This window comes from Notolepis coatsorum, assembly GCF_963971535.1.
Source record: "Notolepis coatsorum genome assembly, chromosome: 13".
NCBI lineage: Eukaryota > Metazoa > Chordata > Actinopteri > Aulopiformes > Paralepididae > Notolepis > Notolepis coatsorum.
The window spans coordinates 117,081,884-117,093,597 of NC_140177.1; the positions used below are offsets into that span (position 1 = coordinate 117,081,884).

The 11,714-nt window shown below is 46.3% G+C and overlaps 1 protein-coding gene across 1 annotated transcript in view; it reads left to right on the plus strand.

The window, feature by feature from the left end:
• The window catches only part of kcnq3 (potassium voltage-gated channel, KQT-like subfamily, member 3), a gene marked incomplete at both ends in the record, with an annotated part of 419,830 nt that overhangs the window by 405,175 nt on the left and 2,941 nt on the right, over positions 1-11,714 (plus strand). Inside the window, 4 exon segments of the mRNA XM_084327781.1 lie at positions 44-249; positions 665-770; positions 10,097-10,228; positions 11,229-11,324. Coding sequence (XP_084183907.1) covers positions 44-249; positions 665-770; positions 10,097-10,228; positions 11,229-11,324 — 540 coding nt within the window.

Genomic DNA, 11,714 nt, shown 5'->3' on the forward strand with positions numbered 1-11,714 from the left:
AAGGCCCAATAAGTCTCTGTCCTCCCTCTTTTCTGTCTCTAAGCCAAAAGCTTAGTTTACTGGAACGCGTACGCCTTCCAAACACGCGTCAATCCATCGGAATGGGGAAGAGGCTGACGACGCCAGGTAACCCGGACTCCATCGAGGAGAGCCCATCCAAGGAACCCAAACCTGGCGGCTTCAGTAACCGGGAGCGCTTCCGCACAGCCTTCCGAATGAAGACCTACACACTACGCCAGGGCTCCGAAGGTACCAAGGAGCTCTTGAAAAACTCTCTTGTACCGGGAATAATTGGTTCGGAACATGAAAAACATTCTGCCCAAACCACTACAGATGGGGTGGGAAGGGGCGCCATGGTACTAGTGTCATGCTATTGTAATGTCGCGATATTGTGATATATTGCAATTTAATTTCCTTTTTTCAAATGCAATTTATGTCCCCAATGGAAAGCAATAAAAAAAATATATATACATCATCTGTTTTATCTAATACATTTGTCTGTTCACCTCAGTCCAATCATTCATATTGCAGCAAAATGGGATTGTCAGCAAAAAAAAAGTATTCATACTTGGCGTCAGTGTATCAATATAATATCGGCACACAAATCGGCACACAAAATATCATGATATATCACTGTATTGATTTCCCACCAACTCTACTACAGATGCGGGTGCCCTGGCAGAACCCCCCTTAGACGAGAGAGGCTTCCCCGCTGACATCCTTCTGGAGGAGATGATCCCCACACTGAAGCTGGTCATCAGGGCAGTCAGGTATGACCCCCACACTGAAGCTGGTCATCAGGGCAGTCAGGTATGACCCCCACACTGAAGCTGGTCATCAGGGCAGTCAGGTATGACCCCCACACTGAAGCTGGTCATCAGGGCAGTCAGGTATGACCCCCACACTGAAGCTGGTCATCAGGGCAGTCAACTGTAAATAAGAGCTATTTTATTGTACTGCTTTTATTCTGGTTTTGTTATGCCTATGTATATTTATATGTATATGTATGTTACAAACGGGTAAGTGACTTCCAAGTTGTCGAGGTAGAAGAACGAGACAGAGAATGTATTACTATATCAAAACAGTTGTACTGTTTATTAACAGGGGAAAGCATTAACAATAACAGGGAGAAGAATATCTGTCTGTGCTTGTCCAGCGGTAGGTACGTCCGTAGTATTAGGTGAAGCTCTAGCAAAGAACAAGGAATAGAGCAAATGTTAAATACGTCACATTCTCAACATTCCACGCTGTCAATGAGGAGCAGCAGTCTGACAGCCAATGACAGCACCCAGGTGTGACAGACAATTAGTGATGACAGCAATCAGTGGTGACATACAAGGTGAACAATAACAACAGGAGTGACCCAGGTAGACAGTGGGAGACAATCCTAAGATGATAGTCTCCCGAACGTTACAGTATCCCCCCCCGACGAACGGCACCTGACGTTCACCTAGGGGCCTCGGGATGCAGCCGCCGGAAATCATCGATCAGGCTGGGATCTAATATGTCCCGTTGAGGCACCCAAGAACGCTCTTCTACCCCGTACCCCTCCCAATCCACCAAGAACTGAAACCCCCTACCCCTCCGCCTACAACTCAGGATTCTCCGCACCGTATAGACAGGCTGACCGTCAATAATGCGGGGCGGAGGAACCGCAGGGAGTGGCGGGGACAAGGGCGATGAGAGGAATGGCTTCAACAGGGACACATGAAACGTCGGATGGACCCTCATAGAGGCCGGAAGGCGTAGCCTGTAAGCCATAGGATTCACCCGACGTACCACTTTAAAGGGCCCTATAAAGCGAGGAGCCAGCTTCCTGGACTCCACCCGGAGAGGGAGATCACGAGTGGAAAGCCAAACCCGCTGTCCCGGACGGAAAACCGGAGCCGGACGACGCTTGCGGTTAGCTTGCCGCTGAGCCTTAACCGAGGCCTTCTGCAGCGCCGTCCGCACTCTGCTCCACGTCCTGCGACAGCGAGCCACATGTGCCTGGGCCGACGGCACCTCCACCTCCTGCTCCTGTTCGGGAAACAGAGGAGGTTGAAAACCATATTGACACTGAAAGGGAGACATACCAGTAGAGGAGGAGAGGAGGGTATTATGCGCATACTCAGCCCAGGCCAACCTCCTACTCCACGTCGCCGGACACCCAGCAACGTAGCACCTCAGAACGCCCTCCAGGTCCTGGTTGACACGCTCCGTCTGCCCGTTCGTCTGCGGATGGAACCCAGACGACAGGCTGACGGAGGCGCCCAGACCGGCGGCGAACGCCTTCCAGAACCTGGAGGCAAACTGAGGACCCCGGTCGGACACAATATCCACTGGAAGCCCATGAACCCGAAAGACGTGCTGCACCACAAGGTCAGCCGTCTCCCGGGCCGAGGGGAGCTTGGGGAGGGGAATGAAGTGGGCCGCCTTGGAGAACCGGTCCACCACCACCAGGATGGCAGTGAACCCATCCGATAAGGGAAGACCGGAAATAAAATCCAGGGATATGTGCGACCAGGGACGCTTGGGAATAGGAAGCGGTCGGAGGAGACCCGCCGGCGCACGGCGAGAGGTCTTACTGCGCGCGCACACCGGACAGGCCGCCACAAAGGAGCGTGTATCCCCCCCCTCTGTCGGCCACCAAAACCTCCTACGGATAAACTCCAGGGTTCTGGTGGCCCCAGGGTGGCCGGTGAGAGAGGATGTATGCGCCCACTGCAGCAGGCGTGAGCGTGCCGCCTTGGGCACATACATCCGACCCGGAGGACCCCCACCGGGATCGGGCTCCCGTGCCTGAGCCGACCTCACCACCCTATCTATGCCCCATGACACGGGTGCCAAAATCAAGGCCTGTGGAATAATAGGGTGGGGCTTCTCCTCTCGACCCGGAAGATCAAACTGACGTGACAGGGCGTCAGGCTTGACGTTCTTGGAACCGGGTCGATAGGAGATGGTAAACCGAAATCGAGTGAAGAATAACGCCCACCTGGCCTGGCGAGCGTTAAGGCGTTTAGCCCCTTGGATGTAAGCCAAGTTCTTATGGTCAGTCCAAACAATGAAAGGATGTGCCGCCCCCTCTAACCAATGTCTCCATTCCTCCAATGCCAATTTGATTGCCAATAACTCCCGATTACCCACGTCGTAGTTACGCTCGGCCGGAGACAGCCGGCGTGAAAAGAAGGCACAAGGATGCACCTTACCATCCTTTAAACATCTCTGCGAGATTACCCCCCCCACCGCGGTGTCAGAGGCATCCACCTCCACAATGAACGGAGCCTCTGTGTCGTGACGGATCAGTACAGGGGCGGAGGTAAATCGACGTTTGAGGTCGCAGAAGGCCGACTCTGCCCTAGGCGACCATTCAAAGCCAGGGAGAGAGGACTTAGTGAGAGCGGTTAATGGATTGACTAAGGCGCTAAAATTGCGAATAAAGCGCCTGTAAAAATTTGCAAAGCCCAAAAACCGTTGTAACTCCTTGAGCGACGAAGGCCGTGGCCAATCCAAGACTGCACTCACCTTGGCTGGATCCATGCGAAGATCGCCCTTCGTCAACACAAAGCCCAGGAAGGAAACGGTGTCAGTGTGAAACACACACTTCTCAGCCTTAACAAACAGTTGATGCTTAAGGAGACGTTGAAGCACCTCACGAACGTGCAGTTGGTGTTGCACCATATCGCGAGAAAAAATAAGGATGTCATCCAAATATACAAACACTGACACCCCAATTAGATCCCGCAGCACGTCGTTGACCAGGGCTTGGAAAACTGCTGGAGCATTAGCTAAACCAAAAGGCATGACTAAATACTCATAATGCCCATTAGGAGTATTAAATGCAGTTTTCCACTCGTCCCCTTCTCTAATCCTGACCAAGTTGTATGCATTACGTAAGTCAAGTTTAGAAAAGACCTGTGCCCCCTGTAAGCACTCAAAGGCGGTGTCCATGAGCGGTAAAGGATAACGGTTCTTGATGGAAACGTCATTCAACCCCCTATAATCTATGCACGGCCGCTGATCACCATCTTTTTTAGCCACAAAAAAGAAGCCAGCGCCTGCAGGGGATGTGGACGGTCGGATATGCCCCGCGGACAATGCCTCTCGAATGTAAGTGTTCATGGACACTGTCTCAGGGCGGGAGAGAGAGAACATCCGTCCCCGGGGCGGAGAAGCGCCGGGTAGAAGATCAATGGTGCAGTCGTAAGGTCTATGAGGCGGTAGTGCTTTAGCACGCGTTTTACTAAAAACGTCCGCCAGGTCACAATAGACCGCAGGAACACCTGCCAAATCGGGGTTGGGGGATAATAAAGAATCTGCAACGTCCACCGTCAACCTGGAGAGAGACAAAAGAGGGAGGGGGGGAGGGACGGATGAACTCACGCCAGCGTCAGCGCTGACGCCGCTTCCCATGGAGAGTTCACCCGTAGCCCAATTAATACAAGGATTATGCAGCACAAGCCAGGGGTGGCCTAAAACAATGTCGGAATGAGGAGACATAACAACAAAAAAATTCAAATATTCCCCCTCGCTACCCGCCACCTGAACCCACAGTTTCCCGGTGCGTTGGGTAACAAATCCACAACCAAGCGGTCGGCCGTCCAGCGAACGGACAGGGATGGGCACCTCTAGTGTCTCTAAAGGAACCCCCCATTCTAGAGCCACCCCCACATGAATCAAGTTGCCCGCAGCCCCCGAATCCACTAAAGCCTTGGCCGTTGTAGAAGAATCCCCCCACCTGACAGTGACATCAAAAAAAGTACGTGAGTCGTGAACGTTTATGACCGGAGAGACATGCCCACCTGCTAGCACCTTCCCCAGGCCTAGCGGGCTCCTGCGTTTCCCGAGCCCCGACAGGCGGCGAAGCGATGCCCCGTGCGGCCACAATGAAAACAGCGCTTCTCGTTGACCCGCCTCTGTTTCTCCGCTTCAGAGAGGTTCAACGCTCCCAGCTGCATGGGCTCGTCATCGCCCCGGTGCTCTCTCATTGGCTGGTATGCTGGCCGATCGACACTAGGAGAGGGACGGAAGAGTACCTGTGACGAAGCCTCCCTCTCGCGTCCCCTCTCCCGGTGACGATTATCTAACCGAATGGCCATGTTAATCAATAGATCCAGGCGTTCGGGTAGCTCCCGCGTAGCCAGCTCGTCCTGCATGCGAGTGGAGAGACCATGCAAAAAATGGACACAGCAGGGAACCTCAGGCCAGTCCGCCTCCCGAGCCACAATACGGAAATCTATGGCGTAGTCTGCTACGGCGCGAATGCCCTGCCGGCAGGACATAAGTCGACTGCCGGCCTCGTAAATGGAAATCACCCTGGAGGTATCGAATACACGGCGCAACTCCAGGGCGAAGGCATCCGCGTCGCGGCAGACCACAGACCCACTCTCCCACTCCGTTGTGGCCCAAGAGAGAGCACGACCCGTGAGGAGAGTTATAACATAGGCTACCCGCGCCACATCACTGGGGAAAGTACGCGGCTGTAGTTGAAAAATGAGAGAGCACTGGGCGATAAACTCACGGCAGCCGGTAGGAGCCCCTCCATAGCGCTCCGGCGCCGGCAGACGTGGCTCTCGGTAGTCCTCCCGATCCACCGGATACCCCCGCTCGCCTTCCCCGCCGATCGATGATGCTCCTCCGGCTGTGGATATCCTCGTTGATGTCGTAGAGCGGGTCTGGTTCACCGCCGCCAACGCTGTCTCCGCCGTCTCCTGAGAAGCCAGGGAAACATCTCCCAGTCGACCCAGCTCGACACCGACTGCCATCTGCCGCTCCATCATGATCCTGAGCTGGTCCCGTAGGCTCACCATCTCGTCCCGTATCTCCTCGTTGGAAGTCATGATGGCTAGAGCTTCTGTTACGAACGGGTAAGTGACTTCCAAGTTGTCGAGGTAGAAGAACGAGACGGAGAATGTATTACTATATCAAAACAGTTGTACTGTTTATTAACAGGGGAAAGCATTAACAATAACAGGGAGAAGAATATCTGTCTGTGCTTGTCCAGCGGTAGGTACGTCCGTAGTATTAGGTGAAGCTCTAGCAAAGAACAAGGAATAGAGCAAATGTTAAATACGTCACATTCTCAACATTCCACGCTGTCAATGAGGAGCAGCAGTCTGACAGCCAATGACAGCACCCAGGTGTGACAGACAATTAGTGATGACAGCAATCAGTGGTGACATACAAGGTGAACAATAACAACAGGAGTGACCCAGGTAGACAGTGGGAGACAATCCTAAGATGATAGTCTCCCGAACGTTACATATGTATACTGTTGTGAATCCCTTTGGACTGCAATTATTGTATGAAATGTGCTATACAAATAACAAATAAAGTGTAAATTGTTATTATTATTATTATTATTATTATTATTATTATTATTATTATTATTATTATTATTATTATTATTATTATTATTATTATTATTATTATTATTATTATTATAATTACTGTCCAGTGTTAACACATTCGGGGCCATTGGGATGCGTCTAATAAATCTCTAAAGGACTGGCAAATGTAAACAGACGTGGGGCTGTTTGTAGAGCTAAATCTATACTTTATAGCAGGGGTGTCAAACTAATTTTCACAGAGGGCCACATCAGCATTATGGTTGCCCTCAAAGGGCCAAAGACCGTATAAATGTTAATGTAATGTAAAATAAATGTAGCTACTCATTTACATATTGTTAAACATGTTGTTTCTGTATTTATTACGTATTCAAGTTATACATATTGCATATGCATTTGCATAGATGTAAAAATATATGTTAGCTTATGTTATTTTAACAAATAATTTTAGTTTATCAGAACCCCATATTACTCCATCAATCAATGATCAAACCATTCAAGTAAATAACAAAGAAGAATATCATCAAATACAAGCTATGACATTAAGTTTGTTCAAAACCTTTTTGTCACAGTCAAGAGGGGCAGAACTAACAACTGTGAGCTGCAAAGAACGCGTGGGACAGATGTAGCAGATGTTACAAAAACAAATGACTGCACACAACCTTGCAGAGGCCATACATCCAACTAATGGAAGATAGTTTAATTAACTTTAATTAACAGATTGCAGAATGGGTACAGTACAGTACAGCTCAATACACACAATTGTTAAGGGGATGCAGACCAGAGAAAGACTTTCGACTTGTTTACATCAGGGTCCCCCATTTTCAATTCGTAATGAAATTGCTATTATGTGTCTGCATGAACACACAACTGTAACTGTACTCAAAAATAACAAAATAAGGGTTGTCTCAGTTCACAACTATATTGGTCAAGTTTTGGGTGGGACTTGTTTGCGTCCCTACAGCTTCGTATTCAATTGAGCGAGATGCTCGGTTATGTCACACAGCCAGCTTGCATCTGACAGTTCAGACAATATTTCTTCAACCCTTTGTTACCTATTCCGCCTGGATCTTTTTTGTATTTTGGGCTGTAAAATTGTCAAAGAATGTCTGAGGAGTAAGTGCTTTTGGCTTTTTTCCTTTGTTACTTCATCAATACCTCAGATGTTCAACACACATGTATGTGTAAGAATGTGTAATAACTAAGGCTGTCAAAGCTTTATTAACGCATTACCCCACAATTATTTTAACGCCGCTATTTTTTAACCCAAGATTAACGTAAATTATTATTATTTTTTTTTTCAGGGCTCTTGGGGGGCCACATCAAATGACGTGGCGGGCCGCATTTGGCCCGCGGGCCATGAGTTTGACACCTATGCTTTATAGTATTGCTATCTGTCCATTCTCATTGTCAATTGGGACCATAAACCGTTCCTTCAAAATGGATTAAAGAAATAATTTTTTCAATCAATACGTTCTCATTTTATAGCGCCGTGAATATAAGCGTTATACGGCATTTGGTCTAGTATATTTCCTGGAAGGCGAGATAAAGGGCTAATAATTACTAACGTTATATCCAATGGCATTTCCGTTATACAGATGCTACAGTTAAAACTCAAACTGCATATGATCGGCACGATCCTCAAGCATGTATGCATGAAAGGGGGGGCGGGGGGGGGGGGCGGCGGACGTTGTTTCTTATTATTGATTACCAATAACCGTGTTCGTCTAAGTAGCCACATAGGCCGATCGCATCGTATCATAACAAGGCTCGATTGGGCTGTAATTTACGTGAAAAAGATCTTACCATGAGCCGGTTGGATCCCCCCGAGCATTTCCCTGTTATCGATCGCCATCTGGTAGATCGATATGTCCATTGGCTGATGATAAATCCCCTTATTGCATGGTGAAATCCGCAATCCAAAACGTAATCCAAGCTACATGCTGCACATCCAGAATCCAGCTAACTGAAAACTGCATTATCGCGATAGCGCCCCTAAGAGGATCTGGCCGGTATTGCACTTTTTCGAATTCAAAGAGTAGGGTACATCTGCAGTGCCGCTCGGCGACCTTGAATAGGTTATAAAAATGGAATAAAGCCAAAACAACCTTCCCACGGACATGTCCGTGCTCCTGTCCACAACGGGTGGAATAGAAACACGTTTTTATCCGTGCTCGGGCGCCATTGTGTTAAGCACATAAGCACAGCATGGATTGTGCTGAGATTGTGCTGAGATTTACCAATACAACACAGTAGGAAATAGGACTAGTTTTCCAACCCCCCCGCCCCCATCTTATTGGGTTGCCAGGTAACACCTTTCAGAGACTTGGAAGGGAAGTTTCTCTCAGTAATGTATCTGTGAGATTGACTCTCTGGGTTATGGTTGGAATCGCTTGCGTGATCTTTCCTAATGAAACTGGTTTCCTGTGTCCTGTTGTATCCAAACCAAAATGGAAATCAGATCAACAGACGGTGAACTGATTGAAAAGGGGTATCTTCTCAGTTATTGCGAAATTGAGAATGTAACCAAAACGCTCTAGTTTTCACACTTTTGCTTCAACTCGTGTTGTAGGCTTTACTTATGCTTTTGCCGTACAGTATGTGATTTTATGCCTATGTTAATTTTATACTAATTGCTGTGGGGCACTCTGGACTGCAGTCCATGTATGAAAAGTGCTATATAGATATTTATTAATAGATTTATTATTATTATATTGTAAAAAAGAAAAATATCCATTGAAATGTCTGTAAGTCTCGACAACATTGGAAATGAGGGTGACCTCAATTGTCCTTTCGGGAATAAATAAAGGTTTGAATTTAATTTAATTGAATGTACTGTAGGCCACCGGCTGGGAAGTGAGCCTCCACAGCCACACAAAGACTCCCAACAGTGTTTCAAAAGATCTATAAGCCACCACGCCTTTTGATATCATGTAGGAATCCAATCTAGCACCAGGGACTATGAGATGAGTGATTCATCCTGTGAACGTTTTGTTTCCTTCCACACCCATTATCTATCTGGTTGAATAGATCGTTGAATAGATGAATTTCAGAATACAGGACTTAAGAAAAACAAATACTGAAAGTATGTTTTTATGATATTAAGTGTGTTAAACGTACATTTGTATTCATAATATGAATACATACACTTTCATAATGTACTTTTCTGAGAGTATACTTACAATGAATGTTTGGTACTTCCTATGTGCTTCACATATTTTAAATAGAATAGAGCTAAGAACAACAACAACAAAACAAAAAGCATAGGGAAACGAGCGCTAGTATGAAAATAGGATAAAGGCTAAATGTCGAGGCTCGGAGCTCAAAATATCAGAGTCATATTCCGTTTGCACATGAGTATGTATTCCGTTCGGATCCATTTGAAGTAGATTGTGGAGCCAGGACAGAGAATAGGCGGCTTCGCTACGATGACCCCCAGAGTGAACTTGTTTCATTCACAAACATGTGAAACCACAGAAGTAAAACACAGGTGGAATGCAATTGTTGTTGTTGTTGTTGTTGTTGTTGTTGTTGTTGTTGTTGTTGTTGTTGTTGTTGTTGTTGTTGTTGTTGTTGTTGTTGTTTTTATCCTACCAAAAAATATTTTGACAAAAATGCAATACAGAGCGGGACCATTTTGCCTAGAGGTCGCTGTTTAACGGCATTACAGATTCTACCTTTAAACATTCATGTGTTGTTCACTTGCATTTTGTGATTATTTATATACTTGTGTATATAAGTGTTGATGTGTTGAATTCTCCGTCCTGTAGGATCATGCGGTTCCTCTTGAACAAGAAGCAGTTTAAGGAGACTCTGAGGCCTTATGACGTCAAGGATGTGATAGAGCAGTACTCTGCCGGCCACCTGGACATGCTCTGTAGAATCAAGTACCTCCAGACAAGGTGAGTGGCTATAGGGACTATTTGAAGGTCAAAAAGACTTTCGCCACACCTGAGTACTAGGGATGGGTACCTTTCACATTTGAACCGATGCGGTACCGGTACTGGTACCTGTGAATCGATACCGGTACCCAACGGTACCTTTTTTCGGTACTTTAGTCTCAAGAAATAAAATATACCTACCTCAGTCGTGGAAAAAAAATCCAAACTTCAAATAACTACAATTTCGACAGTTTTCGGCTTGCCATTGCTCCGACTGCTTTGTTGTTGAATCAAGTCAAATCCTAGGTAAGCATATATTGTGCGTGTGAACGTTGACATGAAAAGAAAAAAAGGTAAAAAAAAAAAAAGTAATTTTTTTTTTTTTTTTAATCTGTATCTCACTTGAATCGATACTCGGTAGTACCGACGTGTTTCGGTTCGGTACCTCAAAAGTACCGAATTCGGTACCCATCCCTACTGAGTACAGATACATAGATACCACTTTCCTAGCACTTAAAGGAACACGGCAACATTTGGGGAAATTAGCTTACTTCTCCAGAGAGAGACAAGAAGATAGATATCAGTTCAGTAGAATATATGTGCATTCAGTAGAAAGCTACTGGCTGCGTGTTAGCCTAGCTTAGCACAATGAAGGAAGCGGACATGGCCGGTTAGCCTTCGGGAGAGGTGTTAGTTGGACAATGCCTAGGCTAACCGGCTGCTTCCATTCATTGTGCTAAGCTAGGCTAACGTGGAGCCAGATAGCTTTCTACTGAACGCACAGAGAGGAAACGTGTATCTTCTCTCTGGAGAAGACAATAAGCTAATTTCCCAAAATGTTGGTGTGTTCTTTTAAAGGAAATCTTTAACTAATACTTACATTTTCTTTCCTACTCATTTTGTCATCATGCTTCTTTTAGAGTTTGGTCTTTACTTCTTGATCATACATCTCAGAATGAATGCTATTGTTTTTAATACACTGGTGAGTATTGCTGATGTTTATTTGCTCCTTACTTTGTAGAATAGACATGATCCTGGCGCCGGGACCTCTGCTTACCCCAAAACACAAGAAAACCCAGAAGACACCCTTTGCCTATCCACCCAATCAGTCACCCAGGTAACATTGTTATAGTCATGAAAAAAGAAATGGTAAAAAAACTGTAAATGTCTGGCAGCAACGGTTGCCAAATACTTAGGGCTAGATCCACAAAGAATGGATTGCACGGTGCTAATAGCACCCTTACTTACAATTCATTATGAATTGAAAATGGGGGACCCTGATGTAAACAAGACAAAAGTCTTTCTCTGGTCTGCATCCCCTTAACATTGTGTGTATTGAGCCATACTGTATTGTACCCATTCTGCAATCTGTTAATACAATTTTCATTCAATCAATCACCTGCTTACTGTCAAATTACAGTAAAATATAGTAATTAAAATAAAGTGGAAAAGCAATAATTTTTTTTTAATTTGTTTATTTTAGGTGTTTTTACAATGTAATTTAACA